The 22,628-nt window shown below is 41.8% G+C and overlaps 2 protein-coding genes across 3 annotated transcripts; both read left to right on the top strand.

Annotated features, from left to right (window-relative positions):
* The first annotated feature begins 1,194 nt into the window (after window positions 1-1,194).
* pth3r (parathyroid hormone 3 receptor) lies at window positions 1,195-11,302 on the top strand. The gene is made up of 13 exons (XM_041962704.1): window positions 1,195-1,260; window positions 5,045-5,150; window positions 6,041-6,151; window positions 6,285-6,409; window positions 6,864-6,958; window positions 7,064-7,217; window positions 7,787-7,940; window positions 8,025-8,085; window positions 8,174-8,240; window positions 8,326-8,420; window positions 8,560-8,701; window positions 9,452-9,493; window positions 9,589-11,302. The coding sequence occupies exons 1-13, from the start codon at window positions 1,195-1,197 to the stop codon at window positions 10,069-10,071; spliced, it is 1,701 nt and encodes a 566-aa protein (XP_041818638.1). The 3' UTR covers window positions 10,072-11,302.
* A 2,940-nt stretch (window positions 11,303-14,242) lies between these two features.
* rundc3ab (RUN domain containing 3Ab) lies at window positions 14,243-21,378 on the top strand. 2 transcript variants are annotated; one of them, XM_041962957.1, is made up of 12 exons: window positions 14,243-14,360; window positions 17,474-17,589; window positions 17,882-17,893; window positions 17,992-18,119; window positions 18,437-18,522; window positions 18,620-18,709; window positions 18,810-18,890; window positions 19,087-19,252; window positions 19,823-19,980; window positions 20,179-20,298; window positions 21,040-21,140; window positions 21,236-21,378. In XM_041962957.1, exons 1-12 carry the CDS (start codon window positions 14,254-14,256, stop codon window positions 21,376-21,378), a joined length of 1,308 nt encoding a protein of 435 aa, XP_041818891.1. In that variant the 5' UTR covers window positions 14,243-14,253. The 2 variants fall into 2 exon arrangements, with proteins under 2 accessions (XP_041818891.1, XP_041818890.1); XM_041962956.1 differs by lacking the exon at window positions 17,882-17,893.
* The last annotated feature ends 1,250 nt before the right edge of the window (window positions 21,379-22,628 follow it).

Raw genomic sequence — 22,628 nt, 5'->3', positions numbered from 1 at the left:
TCTAAATAATGATAATCTAAAAATCATAATTGAAAGATCTTAAATGCAGAATTTAAATTCTGCTTACAAACTAGTCATTTTCATACATGTATAGTTATTCTCATACGTGTCCTTCCTGTTCTTTTAAAGACTCTGTCCTGACTGTAAGTTGTACTGAAGGAGGGAAATGTGTTATAAATCCTGAACCATGGGAACCTGAAATCTCTTTGAGGACCCATGGGTGTTTCTGGTTAAGATTGGGAACCACAGCGGAATATCGGCACACAACTAGAACATCAGGTCCCATGTACTTTGTGTATTTGTTACATCTGCTGGTGTCAGTGTTGGGTAGGTTAGCACTGTAGAGATTATACAATAATAATGACACAATAACTAACTGGCACAAACAGTCGGCAATGTGAGTGTGTCCTCCAAAATGTCCCAGCGTGGGAAATGGAAATGAAATGTTGGTCTTTTGCCATGGGACCAAAGTCTATTAAATCATACTGCTTCTATTTATGATGATGGGACATAATAATAATAGGCTTATGACCCAGTCTCTTGTCCCGGATTCAATGAACAGGAACAAACTGTCTGTACCAAATCCCTGGACACCATATTTGTGATCAATTTGTGCGTAGTTGTCACAAGGATGGTAAAAGTTAAGATCACTTTGTCTAATAGAGGGAAAACTGTAAAAGGAGACAAGTGGGAAAAACAACAAATAAGACAAACCGATAAACAGAGAGGATGACAGAGACAGCGGTCCACACCGGAGTAGCACAAAGAGTTAAGTGGGATGGAAGGCACAGCCAATCAAGGCCAGCCCATCTCTGATAGGCAACAGTCCAAAGAACTGTAAAAGGAGGAGGTTTCACCCACAGTGCTCCCCTCTCCCTCTCTTCCTGTCAGAAACCTTCTCACTCTAGGCTGACTGCCGCATGGTCCCTCAAACCCGATCAGCGATGTCCACTGAGCCTCAAGGAGAAGAGTGGAGACAGGAGACATTTTGAAAAGGGATGTCAAAAGTCCACAAAGCTCAAGAAGATACCTACAAAGGCAGCTCTTACTGACAGATGAAACACCAGGAGCACTGATGGGACCCCAGAGCAGAACAGTCCTTAACTTTGGGACTCCTTCAATGCAACCTGAGGAGGACAAGATGATCTGATGTTAGTGAAACGTCCCATTCAAGCCGACAGCTGAAAAGACGTCATGTTATCTGCGCAGGGAACTGCTGCCTTGGCTCTTTTCCACAGTGTTCTAATAGTGACTGCACTGGTAAGTGTATTTATCTGAGTGTTTGAGTTATCAATTACTTCACGGATTGATTTATGGATCACTTCATTGACTAAATGGGTTACATGTTTGCCTTTCAGAAATGTGTTTCAGTTTCTCAGCAAAATTTTGCCACAGTTTCTCTTTGCTTCGCTTTTTACTTGAACAGTTTTTACCTTTTATAATTTGTGCAAACTTAAGTTCTACTGGATCCTATTTGATTCAAATAATATCGATCTTTTTGAGCATCTCATGTTCTACAAAAACTCACCAACACGGCTGAGGTTTAACTCTCAGTCCAGTGTAAACTTAACTCAGGATGTTTTTTTATGTGCTAAATTTAAACTTTTCACACAGTAGCATCACATCTTACACTATGATCTGACCCCAAGTCAGAAAATAACACTCCCGTACTGCTGCACCTTGGGCCAAATACAGAACATTTCATACATCTGTGACTCTCTTTGATCCTTTGAATTTTGGACACAGATTTATTTCGCATGTCGGGAAACGTGCCAACCACTCAGCAGCAAGGCTGACTGTAGACGAGTGGTGTAACTTTCTTCCTTTTTTAATAAATGTGGTGACGTGGAGTAACTTCTTTTAAGTTATGGTGCTGAGGAAATTTTTTTTAAACATTTATATATGTCTTTTATAGTTTATTTTCAACTGTAAAAAAAGGTCAAATCAGGAAACAATGAAGCCCCAAATGACCTAAAAGCCAGTTAATTCGTTAAGTGTTTACAGCTGTGGGTTCTTTGCAAGCCTTTTTAACCTTTTTTTTTTAAATAACAGGAATTATAACTAACAAATAGCTACTTTTTAACAATAAAATAGCCAATAAATCATAGGATATCTTGCAAATTTGCCTGCAGAATCTTATGTCCACATAGGAATATTGCTTTGAAAAATGTAAGAAATAACGAACACACACACACACACTTACAGATGCAAAGAGTAAGTCTCTTTGTAAATTAGATTTTTTTTTTTTTTTTTAAAGGGCACTTGGGGTTATTTTTTTGGAGTAAAGATGTTCAGATGAACACCAGACATCTCACTGACTGAGACAAAAGCCTGTGGAAACAACAGCATCAGCAAAACCAAACCAGAAACCCTCAATCTCCTCCGTCAGAAGACACCTGTGGTCTGCTTTACCTCAGAGACATCCATCAGCTCTGACCTCCTTCACCCTTGGCTCACTGAAGCACGACCCTCCTGCAGCTCACGCTGACCTCCGCCGCCTGGGTCCATCCTGAGTGTCGCCCTCAGGCAGACTTACAGCCTCCTGCTCAGTCATCCTGAAAATCACTTTACATGAAGCAGAGGCCTGCAAGAGCAAATTCAATTACGACACAAAGCCGAGGAGATGTCTTAACCTGATTGTTTTGCTAACGCTCCCTGTCCGTCAGCAGAAAACCCTCCCGTTCAAAGAAAAGCGACTTCTCCCTATTGACTTGCGTGTATTGAATTATGCCCCATGTCGATGCACTTTATTCACTTTTGAGGATGTTTTGTTGAGGCGTAGGTGGAGGACTGTGTTTGACTGGAAACTTGAATACCTAATTAGGGCCATCAATAATCGGCATGTGTTTAAATGGGATTGTGGACAGAAACAGACATACACATATACACTGGGAGAAGTGTCAACATGGCCAAAGTGTGTCCACAGTCCACTGCAGCAACAACAACAACAAGTGGTTTAAGCGGCTCAATATGTCTTTATTGACTTTGGCTGAGAGTCTCCTCCCAAAACAGATCACTGTAGGGAATGATAGCTGCTCAGCGATCTGAGTGCTACAATACTGGATACGCTGTTTGCCCACTGGTGGTTTATTTTAATGGCTTATGCCAAGAATGTTAGTTATTACATATCCGTCTGGGTCCAGCTGGATTTTAGTCTGTTTAACAAGAGTGAGAAGTTTGCCACCACTGCTTCTTGCTCTAAGTGGTGGAAAAAGTACTCAGATCCTTTATAAGTAAAACTCTCCGGCAGTTATGATGGACATATTGTCATGTGGTTTACCTGATGTAACTTTTTTAATGCTTCTTTGTAGACAGTTTATTGTTCAGTGGTTCCTAACGTGCTGGTCCGGTCAGTTCATCTCTGGACGTTTCTTTATTTCGCTGAGTCTTTAACAGTCAGAATTTAAATGAAACAATCTGAGACATCTGATATATGACAAGAGGCCTTGATCAGTAGCCAGTAGTGTGGCTCTAGATGTCGGGTAGTCCGGTGGATGGTCCAGCACTTTGGTCCAGACTGAAATATCTCACAACTGCTGGATGGATTATTATCATTGCCGTGTTTGTTCACCCCACCAAACGGACATTCTTGATGTCAAACCCAAGAAGGTTATAGGCTTAGGGTCGAGGGCTGAGTGGCTTTAAAGGATTTGCTACGACTGGACGATTCTGTCACCATCCAAGGAAAAAAAATATTACTTCCTCCTTAGGATAATATGTAATAACTTTGTTGATCCTCTGCCTTTTTACCTTTCCACCATCAGCTCAAAATTTCAATTAGTCCAATATTTTGATTTATGACCAAATATCTGAAATCGAACAACATTCCCATCAGCTCTGCAGCAACGCTAAGATGAGAAACAAAATAAACATTACACATGCGAATCAGCATATTATTGTCACTGTTAGTATTTAACTCAAAGCACCGCTGTGCTTGAGTGCAACCTCACAGCTGCTAACATAAAGTCTTCATCTTGTGTTCATAAAGAGATTAAATCCTAAAGGTTGTGAGCCACTGGTTTAAGAAGGTATTGTTAGATTATGTTTTTTACTAACTAGTAATTAGACCTGCTAAATGTAGTGGAGTAAAACTACAATATTTCCTTCTGAGATGTGGTAGAGAAGAAATTTGTTTTGTAACTTTCTGCCACTGGCGAGAGGATTCAGAGCTACAGAGGAAACTCCTGTGGATGCTGTCTTCTCTACCGGACTTTCTGCCTCATCATCCCTCCCCCCACTGTTCTCCCCTGATGGGCAAACAATCCTCATGTGAGCTCTCTAGTTGCTAGTTTTGCTGCTATGTTGTGAAATGCACCTGGGAACACAAAGGTGCTTGTGTGGACGAGGCTGCACCAGCGTGGCTGAGGTGGAGAGGACAAGGCCCCCGTGTGGCCAGCGGCAGCCCCACCTTTTAGAAAAAAAAAGGGGGGGCTGGTGAGGCATCATCAAATACCGCACCCTCACGCAACTATTTCACAACACCTGGAGGCAGCACATCAGATCCATGGCAGAGCTTTTGGATGACAGATCTCCGTATTGGAAAGAGAGACTTCAGAGAGACTTTTTTAACGAAACTTCTAATGTCTGTGGGCACCTTAGAAGATAACCCACTGAAGCTGCTCTTCAGGCTTTGACAGATACCAAACAACCCAATGACACCTCTGCAGATACATCATTGTGATTGGGTAAATGAGGTCTTTCTTAAAGGATCATACATAAAATCTAAAACAGCATGGCAGGCATTTGAGATGCTCAAATGTTACATATTTTGTCATTAAGAGGTTAAAACATGCAAAAAACATGTATATAAGCCTTTAATGCATCACTAAGATGTTAGTGAACCAGCTATAGCAGATACATGAGAGGATTTATCCTGTCAAGAATCAGATAATTTACCTTTATTACCTAACTTTTCTTTACATTTATATTTCATGCTTTATACATAGTAAGAAAACTTGCTTGTCTATATTCCACATCACCACACTGCATATCCTGCATATTTGTCTTAACAGTTTCACATCTCTCTTTCATTCACCCGCTACAGATAGACTCTGATGACGTCATCACGCGAGATGAGCAGATCTACGTCCTGATTGGTGCTCATGCCAAGTGTGAAAGGAACATCCAGGCACAGATGGCCCTGGTTAAAGGTTTGTGTGCTGCCTAGTTATCCGACATCAAAAAGCCACATGGAGACATGTCAGCTAAAGCCCCCACAGTGTAATAAACTGCAGAAAACTCGTTTTTATACTGATTGATTCCATGATTTCAGGGTGTTTTTAGGCAAAACACATGATCTGTGTATTAAACTAAATTTAAACCTTTCTGCAGGTCAACATTGAGTATATCAACTGGGTTGAAAACTATTTTCCCTTTCAAAATATTATATAAGACTCTGCAGGAAAGAAAAATCCTTCCACAAGCATATCCAGCTTTAATATAAAAAAACACAACAGGTCAGTGAGTGCACATCCAAATATATCATCAGAAACATTATTTATTACAGCAATTATTTATTTCTGATCAGATATAACGCCATCCAATGTCCTGCTGACCAGTATCTGTGTGATTGCAGGGCTGGATATAGGTGCAGACAATAGTGGGACATCTTTCATTCACATTATGACGCAGACGCTGATGATAAGTTGCTTCAATGGTCTGTTTGCAGGGACATTTGATTTGAAGATGGAGCTGCAGTCTGAAGTCCAAGAGAGGCACAGATACAAAATGCTCAATGAAACATTACATTAAATAGTTTAGATTGTAAGAAACCTGTGACACAGGTTCTATTTTCATGTTGAGGTCTTTGCCGATGTTAAGTAGGATTCAGAAGTGGAAATTATACTCAAGTGTTGCACGTAAGTTAAATCTTGAGGTACTTTTTACTGCACGACAATAACTGAATGCTCCTGATTACATTTGAGACTGAAGTTTTCATCCAAAACATATGAGTTTATCAGAGATGCTGCACTGCTGCAGATTAAACAACCCAAGGTAAAATCCTCAAATAGGTAACAACTGTTTCCTATTGTTTGTGAAGAAGGTGACTGTTTCCCGGAATGGGATGGGATCATCTGCTGGCCCCAGAGCAGAGCAGGTCAGCTGGTTTCAGTGCTGTGTCCAGAGTACATCTACGACTTCAACCACAGAGGTAGGAGAGCTCAGGAGACACTGGCCTGCAGAATACAGCAGCTTTGTCCTGACGTGTGGTTTCTATGCATTTCTACTATATCGCAGACCGTTATGCTAACGTTGTGACTGTGTCCTACTCTGCTGTGATGCAGGACGAGCCTACCGCCAGTGTGATGCGTCAGGGAACTGGGAGCAGGTGCCCAGTATCAACCGCACGTGGGCTAACTACACCGAGTGCACCACGTATTTGACCTCCAACCACAGGAGCCAAGAGGAGGTATGTTCATGTGTGTTTGTCTAGATACGTGTTTACAGTACACAGACACAGTGTGTTCTTGTGGTTGGTTGAGTGTGTGTGTTTGTGCACTCGTGTGGATTGACATAAAAGAGAGAAAAGTTTGAGGCTACAAATTGTCACTGTATTTTCTCAGAAACTGGTTTAAGTGGAAGTACCCTATACAATATTCCCCATATAAAAATGAAAATATACTGTCACCTACCAAAAAGTTTCAGACGTGTTTGCAAAAAATGTTTCGCCTCCAGTGTGGACACATTAAAACTTTATATATATTGATTTTGCCATATAAAATATGTTCATTAGTTGACGTTTCCAGAATAATAATGCACCGCTGTTTAGCCTGTGTGTTCAGTTTCAGTCATGCTAACCTGGTGTTCTTTCTCCATGCATCTGCACACATGCACACTCTGAGCGTGTTTTTGTTTTGCTTTAGAAGGTGTTCGAGAGGCTCCATCTCATGTACACTGTTGGCTACTCCATCTCTCTGGCGTCACTGCTGGTGGCAGTCTCCATCCTCTGCTATTTCAAGTAAGAAGCAGAAAATTCGAGTAAAAATATTTGCCCTTTTAACAGCAGAAGAGATAATCAAAAACCATGGATATTTTTTTAATGCTAACATGTCTGTCCTTCCAGGCGTCTCCACTGCACACGCAACTACATCCACATTCACCTCTTCACCTCCTTCATATGTCGAGCAGTCAGCATTTTTGTGAAGGACGCTGTCCTCTACACCATATCTGAAGACAGCAATGCTGAGCCTGAGTTCACTGCACAGAAGCCCCATATGGTAAACTATATATATATATATATATTATTATTTTATTTATTACCACTTATCCATAGCTTTATTTATTTATTTCATAGTGTTTCAACATCACATGAAGATACTGTATGGCAGTCAGCACACTCTACATTAGGATGCAATACATGTTCACGTACTTCTTTGTTATGAAATTAAATTTAGAGGTGAAACACAGTATGAAGTAGTAGAAATTGCTTAATATTTTGGGAAATATCTTCAAATGAGTTAGATGAGAAAAATTCTACTACTCATATCTGCACAGTAAGTATGAAGCTGGAGTCAGCAGCCAGTTACATTAGCTTAGCATAAAGGCTGGAAACATAGGGCTACAGCTAACCTTTCTATGTCCAAAAGTAACAAAGCCAACATGTTATTTGCTTTCTTGCCAAAAATGAGATGAGCACATTGATACACCTCCAATGTCTGTATGCTAAATATGAAACTACAGCTAGATGGTTAACTTGACCACACCTTGACACAACTCAAAAGTCAATCATTCTCAGTAATTTTGACCTGTTTAACTGTTTCATTTACATGCTGCTTTGTGTCCTCAGGCCGGCTGCAAAGTTGCCGTGACGTTCTTCCTTTATTTCCTGGCCACCAATCACTACTGGATCCTGGTGGAGGGCTTGTACCTACATAGCCTCATCTTCATGGCCTTCCTCTCCGACAAGAACTACCTGTGGGCCCTCACTATCATTGGCTGGGGTGAGCGGCGGCGGACCAGACACTGTGTTGCCACGTATTGAGCTGACGGTGAATTAACACGCTGCCTCTCTCCACTCCTCTTAGGTGTTCCAGCTGTGTTTGTGTCCGTTTGGGTCAGTGCACGAGCCTCATTGGCAGACACACAGTGAGTCACGTGATGTGTTCACATGTCTAATATTTACATGACGCCTATATCACAAATTCTCACTTCAACTCTTTGCCTCTTTCTTCAGATGTTGGGACATCAGTGCAGGAAACCTAAAGTGGATCTATCAAGTTCCCATTCTGGCAGCCATTGTTGTAAGAAAAAGGAGTTCACATTTTAACACTATTAAAGGATATTTGACACTTGAATAGGGTCTCACTGTGCCCCTCTGTCCTGTAGGTAAATTTCTTGCTTTTCGTGAACATAATACGTGTACTGGCCTCTAAACTGTGGGAAACAAACACTGGCAAATTGGACCCTCGGCAGCAATACCGGTAATTTTTCATTAAACCCTCCAAGAATGATAAACTGAGGAACTGACTTTTATTAAATTTTTTCCTCTTAGTGTAAAATGACTGTTGGCTGCCATTGGTTTTAAATTACTACATGAATGTCTCCACTCTCTATCTGCAGAAAGCTACTCAAGTCCACATTGGTCCTCATGCCCTTGTTTGGAGTCCATTACATGGTGTTCATGGCTCTTCCCTACACCGAGGTCACCGGGCTGCTGTGGCAAGTGCAAATGCATTATGAGATGTTCTTCAATTCATCCCAGGTCAGCATTCATGAGCATCAAGCAACCACTATATTATACCCATTATTATTCACTTTTCTGATCAATGTGAAAAAAAGAAAAAAGTACTATAATATTCAGAAAAACTGTACACAAATGCAACACCTATTTTTCACTTGCAAGCTAAACATTTTGCACAACTGATCATTTTTACACATTTCAATAAATGTGTGTAGTCAGGGTGCTACATAGTCGACACCCCAGTGGTTCCACATTCTGGGAAATGCACTCATTTGCTTTCTTGCTGGGAGTTAGACGAGAAGATTGATACCACTTTTAAAGGCATCCGGTAAATATGAAGCTGCAGCCAGGAGTCACTTAGCTTAGCTTAGCATACAGACTATAAACAGGGGGATAGCTTAGCCACAATGTGTTGTTTTTACACTTCGTTTCTTTTACAAGAGAAATGAGTGAGATAGAACATATTCATTAGTGAGCTTTAGAGTAGGCAGCTTTTTACCAGCTTTGGATAGACTCCACCTGTTTCAAGTCTTTATGCTAAGCTAAGCTAACTGTCTGTTGGCTGTAGCTCCATATCTAGCATACAAGCATGAGCGGAGTATCAAGCTTCTCATTTAACATTTGTCAAGAAAGCAAATGAGCATGTTGTTGAAATGCAGAGCTATTGCTTTAAACATTTTTCGATAACAGAATACAATTCTGCATGCATGCAATACATTCACAAAAACTGTGGTACAGACCTCTTAACAAAATCTCAATTTCATCTTTCAGGGCTTTTTTGTGGCATTTATCTACTGTTTCTGCAATGGGGAGGTAATACAGCTGTCATTCAGTTTTCAAGAGTGAACTCAGATTTTACGCTTACAAAGACAAAATTAATTTTCCGTTCGTCTCCTTCCTGTACTCAGGTGCAGGCGGAGGTAAAGAAGGCGTGGTTAAGACGCAACCTCACGCTGGACCTCAAACAGAAAGCCAGGATAACCAGCAGCGGCGGCGGAGGCAGCTGTTACTATGGCGGCATGATGTCACACACCACCACCCACAGTGTCAGCTTGTCTGCTGCCAATCCCAGAGCTCTCTCCTTCGCTGGAGGTGTGGTGGGCTCAGGTGGACCTGCTGGTGGAGGGTCAGGGGTCAGGCCGCCACGCCACGGCTCTCTCCACCCACAGACCAGCCTGCCCGGATACGTGCCCTGTGATACTCAGACCTCCAGCCCCCAACAGGAGCTAGCTGTGTGGAAGGCAGGGGGGACGGAGTGTGGAGTTTTCGCCCGGCATGCCAGAGCCAGCAGAGGAATTAATGACTCCAGAAGTCAGGGAGCGTTTCCACAAACCTCTGGAGAAGATCCAGACAGCTACTTATCTCTGAAAGAGCTGGAGACCATCTTGTGATTGTTTTGATAAATGTTCAGCCGAGCTAAACGAAGCACCGGACTGATGCAGACCAAACCAGACGATGACAATGAATCTTTCTGGCTTCGTCTGACGAGAATGGGCATCTGTGCAAACCTCCACGTTAACTTACAACAAAAACAAGACTGAAGACCCACCAAACTCGACATTTCAAGGATTTACTTGTCTTGACATTGTTTTGTCAACTTCCTCAGAGAGAGAACTTTCAGTCTCAACTTTTAAGGAGTTGGATGAATTCTGTTTGCTGAGGAAGATCATGTGATGTGATTGAAAGCTCCAGAACAGCTCCTGAGCAGACCGCGTGGTGAGATTGTTTTGTGGTTCACTGGATTCTTCAGTGGGTGGGATTGTTGTGCTACAATCTCCTCTCTCTCAACTTACAGATATCTTGTGGATCTGTTTAATTTCTGTCAGCGTACATGAACTGTACATGCATTTAATATGCTTTCAATTGCTGTGAGAAGAAATGTGAACAGATAAATGAGGTTAAATGATCTGTGAAGAAGTGATGCTGCAGAGGACAGACCTGGATGTTTAAACAGGGAGATATCTGTCTCCCTCTTCATGTCTTTCCTGTGTCGGATTTTCCAGGCCTGACTGCTGACTGGCTGAACCCAGTTTAAACTGCACTTACGTGTGTGTGTGTGTGTGTGAGAGAGAGAGAGAGAGAGAGAGAGAGAGGGAGAGAGAGAGCTGCTGTTGTCTGTGAATCTGCTGCAATCCTCCCTTTTCCAAATATTGACGTCCATACATACCAGCTGCACATTTATGATGGAGGAAGTATTATTCTATTAGTTGCTCTACCAACCTAACTGTCCACATTTGATTATTGATTGATTATTTAACAGTTAGTAGTGTCCAGACAGTATGTCTAGACAGGTCGGGTCTCTCCCTGCACCTTTGTTGTTGTCCATGTTGTCTACTCAGCCCTATTTATCAGCCTGACGGGACCCCGAGGGCTGATGCACAAACCTTTTACCCATCTCAGACCAGACCCCATGCTCCTTCCTCCACGTGACCTCTGCCCCCAACGCCCTAACAACACCGTCCAGAATTTCACACACTCCCCTCAGGCCTCGGCTCGGAGCGAAGAGGCACCTGAGCTGCTTGTGGACCTCGAGCATGAGTAACAAACCTGCAGCACAAGCCACCAGTATTCACAAGATAAACAGACAGGAAATCGTGCTTGTACTTTAGGCGTCCATAAATAGAGCCGACTGTTCTGTGTTTATAGTTTATCTACAGTGTAAGAAAACTGATAATTTAAGTTGAATAAAGTGAAATAAACTGAATTAAGCCAAATGGAACTGATTTGCATACTATTCTTAGCTCTAGCTGTAAAAGGCTTTGTTTGTTATTAGAGGAAAAACTTAAGTCAGTGCACGCATTTACTGCCGACTCGTACTGCAACATCTCCAAAATCTCTGAAATGCAAATTCCCCCAACACAAAATTACACTCACCTTTGAAGCAGTTATCACTTACTTTTGTTACCTTTCTTTTTCTTTTTTTGAACTTGATTTAACCTGGTGAGTCCCACTGAAGTTGGAAACGTCTTTTGCAAAGAAGATGACGAAAAGCAGTCTAAATTAAGAATGGAGTCATTCATCATGGGAGTTTACACTGGTCTCGTCTTCTGCCAGAGATATCAGATTCATCAACTAAATTTCCTTTTGCAGAGGGTTCCAAGTGGGCTGGAGAGTAGGAGACATTCAGGCTTTCTTTTCCTTCTCTGTCTGTAGAACAGATGTGTCACCAACATTGCTGAAAGCCAACCATAACGAGTATGGTTCAAGGTTCAATACTACTTGTTTGGTACAAGTTGCATGACCTCTGGAAAACACCATCATTGTCCATAAACCAAGTGAAGCTGCTCTTAAGATGGAGCCGTGTGGAGCCAAAAAAAAGCCTTAAGTCCAAAAACAAAAAAAGAAAAGGAAAATCCTGATGAAGTCGTTTGGGTTTACAAACTTTTATCCGTCTCTTGTGAGCCGCCCAAACTTCTGCAAGTGTAACATAAAATCAGTGGACTGCCCCTTTAAGTGGTTAGATACCAGATAAAACTCTGCCCTCTGCTGCATGAATGAAAACATTGCACGTTAAAGAGTCTTCACTGGTTGTTGCTGCATGAAGAGTCAAATGAAATGGAAACAATAATCAATCAATAGTCTAGTAGTTTTCCGACCATCAGAGAAAATCTATAAACATAGGAACATAGGATAAACATAGGACCCTTTTAGACCCATAACACACATGTAGTCGATGGATGAAATTAAGATAACACACAAAAGTTTTAGAACATAGTTTGCATTGCTGAGCTTTGTTTTGAGGGGCATTTGAAATATAAACATTCTTCTTACGCTGAAGGAAGATTAGTTTGTTATCTTATTTTATATTTATTGTGCCATGAACATACAAGCTCCACGCCCACATGGACTTAAAGACACCAACCACTGCAGCAGTGAAACATTGGTCGGGTATGAACATAACTTTCTGCTTATAAAACACTACATGGCAATAAAAATGAACTTTAGGAAGGTTCCCTACCTGAAATACACCTGTTTTTGAAAAAAAAACAAAACATTCAACTAGAAGAACTCATCAGGAATTATTAAAAGTTTAGCTCATAAATCTTCATATAATGAGCAATAAAACATGAAACAATATGACAGTGAAATTATAATGATCAGTTTTTTGTCTTTTGGGAAACCAAACAATGAGGTATTGTTAATGTTTGGTGCATATAACATCTGTTAATGTCTGAATCTCATTTTAGATTACAGACTAATGCATCTCACAGCTCTGTTGTTGCCAAAACGATATGAAGCATTCAGACATATGGAGCTCCAGACACAGATATGGATGAGTGATTGCTCCTCCACCTCCACCGAGAGAAAAAAAAAAAACATGACCCCAACCCCCACAACAATACATGGTGGCGACCAGCTGTCAGCTCATTAGAGAGGAGAAGGTGGGGACCGAAGTGTCCCCGTCTGATGACACTTTACAGCTGATCCAGGCTGCAGATGCACGGCAACCTCCTCAGCGAGAGGAGGAGGAGAAAGACGGGAGGGAGGAGATTGAACAGGATGCTGATCGGAAATTACAGAAGGAGGAAATGATCCATCCTGATGACTGTGGTGGTGCTACTGGTGTTGATGATATCACCCTTATTGTACTGTAAGCCTGCTTTCAGAGGCTGCTATTGAACAAGACTATAGCTGACATATAACCACAGTGCTTACAAGTACAATAAGGGCTTTGATGGAGAGACACACATGAGCTTATTGTCATTTTCTGTTAATAACACATGACCATACAGCATCTATCATAGATAGAAGAAAAATGCTGCATATATTAGGAAACACTTTCCTGCAATATATAAAAGCAGCAATTATTAGAATATTCTAAAACATATTGCAAATACATTAACTCTTGTTGTGCAACACTGTCTGGCAGTATTATATATCACTTTCACTCTTCATAGAAGTTGTACCATTGTTTTCTAGATGTTTTGTACATAATTTTATATAAATTTCCCCCAAATTCATCCTGACACAATCCCCAAATTTGGGATTTTCTGTGTATTCAATAATAAAATCATTACTGGAGGTTAGTAAGTGGTCATCTTCTCTTTGATATTTGTGATGACTGATCCATCATGTGTGCGAATCTGAGGAGGTTTTTAATATTTGATCAGTTCCACTTGGTTATTAGACTCGCTGGATATATTTAACAAGCCTTTGAGAAGCATCTTTCATTTGCGTAATGCTACTGAAAGTGCACATGTCACTCAGACCGCGGGGGTGACTCGTCATGTTCAGTCTGCATGATGAGAGCTGATCCGGTGACGTGGGGGTGGCGTCAAAAATAGGCGGGGAGAGAGAGAGAGAGAGAGAGAGAGAGAGAGAGAGGGCAGATGTAATTGAGTCCTCTGTGTATAAGAGTAATAATAAAAACAGATCAACGCACTGCATGCTCCTCCGGTGCAGCTGATGCCTCAAGCTGCACATCCTCCGCCATAAGACGAAGCGCTGCCGCCGGCTGTCAGCGGCTCTGATGCGGCCAGGCAGCATCCTCTCTCCGGCATCCAGAAGTGAATGAGGAGGGCCGGTGGCCGACAGGGAGGGGTCCTTTGATTTCAGGGGCTGCCTCCTCCTGGATGGAGTCCGGCTGTTTGCAGGCAGCGATGGCCATGGGAGATGTCTCGAAGAAAGCGTCGACCCGGAACGTGGCGGTGGAGCGCAAAAACCTCATCACTGTCTGCAGGTCAGTCGGTGGTCAAAGAGTGTGTGTGTTCGGTTAGGTGCCTGTGCTCTGATTTAAGTGGAGATTTTGAAATGCTGCAGTTGTTCTGAATGGCCATGCGATGACTCTAACAGCGAGCCGGTCCTGCTTGTTTTTATCCTAACCGTAGAACAATTGCAGAAGACATATTTTGACACGCGCGCTGACGTCACCCTCATAATAAGTCATTTGTTTGAACTCTGTGCTCGCGCTGGGCCTGTTCGGTTGCGAAGCCTCTATGCGCGTTAACGACCTTTCCTTACATCATTTTCTGATGCGTAAAACCCGACAGACAGGCAGACTGGCTCCTCTGTGTGAGTTGCGCGGTGTCATCTTTGTCAGTACGATTTATTTCCTCCCCGCTGATGGCGTGGTTGCTATGACGACAACCTTCCTGGGGCAAGGACTAGCTGGCACCCCAGGGACTCGGGGCAGGGAGGCGATATGAGGCCTGAACATCAAGTCCTGATTGGACCTTGTGGGGTTTTTGGATTGAGGTTGGCACTTCAGTTCCCTTTGGCAGAGCCTAAACACATACAGACATGAACATACTGTACACACATGCATGAAAGTTTAAGTTTCTGTCTTTAAGATCATTGTTTTTGTTTTCCAACCCACAACTTTAATGGAGTTGATGGAGACCAAAATCTGAGCTAAAAGGAGAGTGAATATTGGACTTGCTTGTGTCAGGGGACCAAAAACGACTCCAAATTCATGCTAATATTTTCTATCAGATGGATGTGTGAATTGCATAGACTACATAAAGCATGGATGCAGTCTCCATGACTTCACCCAAAGGTTTCTGTAGAGCCACTGTGAAGCTCAGTGATGGTGGCGCCATCTTTGCAGCGCCCTGCACCAAGCTCTCGGCTAATCCAAAAAAATGGGCAAAGCAGTGGAGCACGGGTGGAGCTAAGGCGGGCAGGTGAGTGAATAAAGCCTGGTTCCTGAAACCTAGCGGATAGCTGTCACTCAAACCGGCCATGACCATAATTATGCATAACTTAAAGCTTTAATATAATTTAAACAAGTGAGCTATAAAAAAAAATCACCCCTGTACTGTTCTCAACAAAGGGGGATTCTTTTATTTATTAGATATTTATTTACAGATATTTCTTATTCATTAGATTATTAGATGTCTGCTTGAAGGGGACGTGGGTATACAACAACAACTGCACTGTAGTGATGAATTAATTTCGATTTAGGCCTTTTCAAAGCAAAACAAGTGCTGCTGAACCTGGCAATAAACTAAACAATATAAGCAGGATCTAGTTCAGAATACTTAATGTCTTTCCTTACAAAGACTATCAATAATCTGCTGGACAGCCCCTCTTAAACCCTCTCTCCTGACAGATATACAGTAGACACCTTAAAGAAATCTTGCCATAAAGCTACAATCATTCATTCAAAGGCACAGCAAATGTGTTAACTGTGTCTGCTCTGTCTCTGAACATCCATTTTAAGCCATGTGATCTGAGTCTACAGACTGGACATGCGGACTCCAGTCACATGTCCAGTCCTACATCATGTTCTTGTCATACTGTATGTGGAACACCTATTAAACCAACACTATGCAGACGTCTGTGCAGGTGGACAAAAGACTGCACCTCTGCTGAGCCACTGACAAGCCTATCTGGGTCATGTCACGTCCCTGCTGTCTGTAATACAGTCAAAACACAGAGGATTGTGCTCGTTTTGAGAATAAGCAGCCAATTATTGTCCAGTATCTGGCCACAGTCAGAGCGGCTCAATGAGACATTGTTGCCTTTGGAACAATGGGGAGTGAAATCACTTGCCTCAGTGGCCTCTGTTAGGATAAGCATTGTCTTACGGACACTTGCGCCACGCAAACTGAATATAAAGTGCTCAGGTATGTTTTATGAAACACTTGACAACTAAAACTCAACCTCTGAGTTGGCAAAACATGGCCAATATCCATCAGAGATCATTTCTGCAGCATGTCTACCAGGGTTTCCTTTTTCCATATGGCCCCTTTCACCCCACAGCGTGTCAACGTGTCACTGGACAAATAGCATTTGGCAGGTGTTCTTGCAGCAAATAGAGGTGCTGAATTATTTAGTCTCCAGGAAAATGTTTAGGAGTGGTTATTTCAGGAGAAGGCAAATGTTGCCTGAAATAAGCTTACCACAGGTTTCCAGGGTCTTTGAGTGTGTATATATTATGGCAGGGGGTCACCCAATTCTAACTGCTTCGGTGATTCTGCGATTTTTCCATCCAGCGCCGTCATTAGGTCAGAATTTAAATTTGTCCAGTTCGTGACCAAATACCTGCAGAAGTAATGACATTCAGCCTCAGCTGTACTTTATGTTTAGCATGCTAACAAACTAACGTGAGATAGTGATCTAAACATTTACCAAACAGTTACCAGGATTTGCATTAAACCACATCAAAGTCCATAGGAATATTAGCCAAATCACACAGCATGCTTGTCAGATGGGGCATTTATGAACATGATTGGGGCCATAACAGTTTGTATCAGGTATACGTTTACCCATTTTGTGCCTCATGCTGCATTAATTTGTAATACAGGCTGCTTTGTTAAGAGCTATTCCTAATATTTTTGTACTGACTGTAACTATGCTCGAAACAGCTGAATTTGTTTTCCATATTTATTCATGTACTCAAAACTCACTTTATAAGCTACAGCGATGTGCATCACAATCAAGCGTCCTTACAGCCGCCAGCGTATTACATCAGACTGGAGTCATAAATTCAAGCTGTCCAGTAAGAAGAAAATTGAGTTGTTGGAGCTTCCTGAAAGCTTTCCATAAACGTCTTCCTCACAGTAAATGGGCGACATTAGCTTGGAGTGTAGAGATGAGAGTCAGCTGGAAATGGAAAGACTGTGGGCATAAATCAACAAACATATAGGAGGAACTTTGTTGATTTCCTTTTATTGAGAAGAGTTTAATTATAGTTTGATCTCTGACGTGTTCCTCCTACAGTAAACTGAAAGAAAGAAAGCAGTATTCAATCAGTTAATCTGCTCCCTGATCTATTCCCTTGATGACCTTATTACTGGCAAACAAACTCTTTGTTTAAAACTTCTCTTTGTCTGTCTGTTCTGCACATAGGTTTTCAGTAAAGACATTGTTGGAGAAATACACGGCCGAGCCCATTGATGACTCATCTGAGGAGTTCATCAATTTCGCAGCCATCCTTGAACACATCCTCAGCCACCGCTTCAAAGGTAACGAACCTCAACAAGGAATTAATAAAAATTAAATTGACTGGATGTTAAAGAAACTCAAAATAACAGTGAAAAATAAGAGGGGGAAACAAGAACTAAGTCAAGTCTAATGTTGTGTTACTTGTTATGCCCCTGCATGAGCAGCATCTAAACTGCTAAACATTGCTGCAGCAAATTCAGATGCAAATAACAAATCAGTGTCCGGTGCAGCAGTTTTTTTAAGGGTCAAATAAAATGGATTTCTTCCATCAGCAGCACCTGCTCCTTGAATCTGAAGTTTCTCATATTGTAGCTGCACCCGCTGGCTCGAAACTCCACCCTCTGTTCACAGAAATAAATACAGTTTATACATGTAACTTCTAAAATCTCTCAAACGGTATTTGTGTCACATTCTCCTTTTAGGCTCCGGCAGCTGGTTTGATGGTCAGAGGAGCTACTGGGACTACATCCGCCTGGCCTGCGCCAAAGTCCCAAACAGCTGCATCAGCAGCATCGAGAGCATGGAAAACATCAGCACCTCACGAGCCAAGGCAAGTCCCACATACAGTCACAGCAGTATAGTTTGTTTGTTTGTTGGTTTCTTGACACGTGGACACGCTGTTGTTTAAGGCCTTCCCTGGATTGGCCTGATTTGAAACACCTGTCTCATCAGGTGACAGCTGGATTTGATCCTGGAGATGGCAGTTGGCTGAAATGTATAAATTGAAGCAAATAATTGCATCTGAGTTTTCAGCTTTCCCAATTAAAGGAAGAGAGGAAAAAATAATGTAAACAAACAGCCGTGCACGAGCATGCTGCATCACTCTGGACACAAAGTTAATTTCTGAACCTCCGGTGACTCCTTCAGGGGCGAGCCTGGATAAGAGTAGCCCTGATGGAGAAGAGGCTGTCTGAATACATCGCCACCGCTCTGAGGGACGGCAGAACGACCAGGTTAGAGGCCCCTACACACCAGACTTTACAGTACAGCATCACCCCGCCCCTGCTAGAACCACGTTCCCACCTGGCTGTGTTTGTCTCTGTGCTTTAGGAGGTTCTATGCAGAAGGAGCCATCGTGTTAAGAGAGGAAGCCACAGTCCTAACGGGGATGCTCATAGGTCTTGGAGCCATAGATTTTAAGTGAGGAGACTTGGCCTTAATACACCGATATTTCATATCAAACAGGATCTAATTTGATGAGTATTTATAGGGTTTTTTTGGTGTTGTTTGTCTTCCATAGTTTTTGTCTGAAAGGGGAGGCCTTGGATGGGAAATCTTCTGCTGTGATTGACTACACACCATACTTGAAATTCACACAAAGGTATGGTCATTGATAAATAATTATTCACTTTGTGCCACACAAGATAGGAGCTGAATTTCTTTTAGGGATCTTGCTTGCATATCTTTTCACAGCAGACATTGTGACCAATCATAGTAAAGGACAGGCGCTACTGACAACATTAACGATACTTTCAATCATTTACTCACTATCACTTATCGTATCGCTTCTGTTGTAGCTATGATTACATGAGTGATGATGACGATCGACAGAGTGTTGACAGCAGCACGAGTGACGACAGCGTCCCTGAACACCCCTACATCCCCCTTGTCACCGACGAGGAGAGCTTGAGCACAAAGTGTCGCAAGATGGAGCAGAGGTTCAAGATCGTCAATGCTCAGAAGGTGTGCAGCCATCCTTTTTTGTATGAATGTAAGAAAGAGTTTAACATTTTGTTAAAAGGCTTGTTTGCTTTCTTTACAAAGAGTCAGATGAGCAGCTTGATACCATTCTCATATCTCATTACGTTAAATTTTAAACCACACCCAGCGGCTGATTAGCTTAGCTTAGCACATAGACTGGAAACAGGGGGAAAAGTTAGCTCTGTCCAAAGGTGAGAAAATCAACATACCATCATCTCTGAAGCTAATCAATGAAGACTCTATATCCTGTTTGTTTCATCTGTGAAAAAATATAGAAATGACAAGTTGTAATTTAATTCTCTGGTGGAAATTTTTTACCCTTTGGCAGAGCCAAGCTAGCTGTTTCAAGTGTTTATGCTAAGCTAAGCATGAAGCTGAAGATTTGTGTTTAAGGGCAGATGCTACAGGTGAAATTATAATTTGTTCATGCACAGATCAATATTGAGTTTTGTGTTTTTTTAGCTTCCACGTTGGAGGAGATTACTTGTACATCACATATTTTCTGTAGTGCAGTATCACAGATGTCTAATATGTGTGGATGTGCGTTGTCAGGGTTACCTGGAGGAGCTTGTGCGCCTGCGTGAGTCCCAGCTGAAGAACACGGAAACAGAGAACAAGAGGCTAAAGACCCGACTGGAGGAGCTGCAGAGCCACAGCCTGCAGGAGAAGAAGGAGCTGGAGGCCATAGTCCTGGAGCTTCAGGAGCAACTGTGAGTGATGTAGAAAGCGGGGAGTGTCAAGGTTTCACCCGCTGCAAAACACTGTGGGAGGCAGAGAGGATCAGCATCTTAAATCACATTTTACAACCTACGAAACACCGAATGATGTCAGCGTTTTCATTGGTTTAGTAGCATGAAGGTGTGGGTGTGTCTGTACCAGATAATGTACTGGATCCTTATGTTTGTCAGGACAAGCTTGATTCCATGTGACTCCAGCCACCTGGCCAAAAACCTTTCAATCCCATTGGTCAACCAGTGGCCGACGCTCCAGCCATACAACAGCCAAGACGACGTCAAGCTGTTCCGCAGGTTTGACTGAGTGTCCGTCTCCTGGCATAACTGAGTTTACGAGCAGCTAGTTGATTTTACTGTTTACTGAAAAGAGAACACTCTGTCAAGAAGCAATTATCATAGACGAGAATCATTTTGCCATATGGACAAGGATATGGCATTCAATACTGCTCATTCCTGCTTCTCTAAGTTATTATTTAAAGGTAATTTACTCATACATCATACACAGCACATGTACAGCTACCATATGTAATTAACAGCACTCTGCATGTGCTACTCATACAGATATTGCATGTTGTCTCATACCACATTACTGTTTTTACATTCCTGCTTTTGCACAGTCATATAAAAAAAACAATAAAGATATGGAGCTTGTAGTGTTCTACCAGAATAATTATAGACTTTTTTTTATAATCAGTTAATAGATTGATCATTTCAAAGATATTAATTTTACTACAAAAAAACTAACATCCTGATATTTGGCAAGCTGAAACCAACAAATGTTGGACATTTTACTTGAAAAATTACTGAAAAAATGTATTAATTATCAAAATAGTTTCCCATAAATTTTCAATTGATTCACTAACTGAACAACCAATTAATCATTTCAGCTCTAATAGCAACTTCAGTTCAATATATTGACGGACTTTTGATGTAACAACCAACTTTGATGTAGATTTAATACATGCCAATTTTTATTGTATTTTTTAGGCTGTACTGTGTTGTTAACCCTAAGCCTTAACTCGTGTTGACCTGCAGGAGAAGTTTCCCCAGCACAGAGCTGCTGTCAGTGGAGATCAGCCTGGATTCAGACTCCCACAGGATGGAGGGGAAACAGAATGGAGGTGCCTGGTGCACAGGTGACATTTTGTCACAATGAGTTTTTGAAAGATCATAGGTAAGTAAACGAAGCTAGACACTTGAATAACCCTTAATATCTTCCCCACCCTTTCAGAAAAGGACTACACCCCCTCCATGATGGGCCTGTGTGGGTCCTTGGCCTCCCTCCCGAGCTGCAAGTCTCTGGCTAGCCTCAAGTCCAGTGAGTGCCTGGTCAATATCAGCACAGAGAACAGCCCTGCCCTCTCTCCCAGCTAGGGGGCGCCAAAGACACACTGCCAACCACTTAACAGACACTGAGACAATTCAACATGAACACAAAAAGACTACTTTTAGAAGGCGGACAAACGCTCTCTTTCATGGCCCTTACGTGAGTCCCTTTACCTTTACGCTCTGAGCCCAGCACTCTCTCAACTTACTCCTTTTAATGGAAAGAGTAGCCTCCCTGTCTGAGACTGACCAACAAAGACGCAGGAATAGCTGCTGTACTGCCTGACGTCCTCCTTCAGTTTCACTGTCTTTAATTGTCCTGACATGTTTATGCCTCCTGAAATGCAAACAACTGGTTCAAGTTTGACCTCTCTTGCATCACAATGCTCGATTTTGTGCACTTACAGTCATGTATCTGTACCGGTCACATTCATCAAAACTCACTGTAGGGTTGTTCTGTATGTACTTGTCCATTTGTCTGTGTCTTAGCAGTCTGTCAGTGTATCTTATTCTGTCTTTTGCATAATAATGGCAGTGCAGGATGGAGCTGTTATAACCTTTTAGGGAACAGAAACAATGTTTTGCCATATCTATTACACTATTATAAGAGAGATAAAAAGAGAGGCTCATAATGTGCTGAGTTAAAGTGGCCAGACTGTTTTATGATGAAGATTATATAAGAATTAACAGATGCAGCTTCATGATATTTGGGCGAATGACAGTTTAGGCCTTATTCAATCATACAGTAGGTTAGATACAGAGTCAAGGTTTGCAGAGCCATTACAATGTGAACATAAAAAAACAGACATGATATCTATTGCATACAAATGCAAAATGCATTGTGACTATGCAGAATGAATGTTTTCATTGTCTTTTTCTACAAACCTGGCTTGATAGAGTATGAGCAGGAGAAGAATAGTGAATGTGCGTATGTGTGTCATTTGATTTTTTTTGCCCTCATTTTGTTTCTTATGATCCGTTCTTTTTATACGGTATTATAATTAATTTGACATACTTACTTCTGTCATTTATCGTCATGTAAATTGCAATCTCATGCAGTGTTGTTCAGAGTTGGGATATGTTGTTGTTATTTAAAATTGCAATAAAACTGCCTTTTTTGAAACATTAAATGCTGGTATGCAAGGGATGTGTATTTTGCGGAGTCTCTCACACTATGTCCGGGCTTGAATATCTTTTCAATTATTGAATGGATCATCATGATTCTTTGCACAGACGTTGACTTTGGTAACTTTCTCAACAGGCCAGTTACTTTATATTTGTCCAATACAAAAATACTT

Source organism: Chelmon rostratus, chromosome 21, assembly GCF_017976325.1.
Source record: "Chelmon rostratus isolate fCheRos1 chromosome 21, fCheRos1.pri, whole genome shotgun sequence".
Classification (NCBI taxonomy): domain Eukaryota; kingdom Metazoa; phylum Chordata; class Actinopteri; order Chaetodontiformes; family Chaetodontidae; genus Chelmon; species Chelmon rostratus.
Note: the sequence above shows the minus strand (reverse complement) of the source record. Positions and strands in the feature narration are given on the sequence as shown.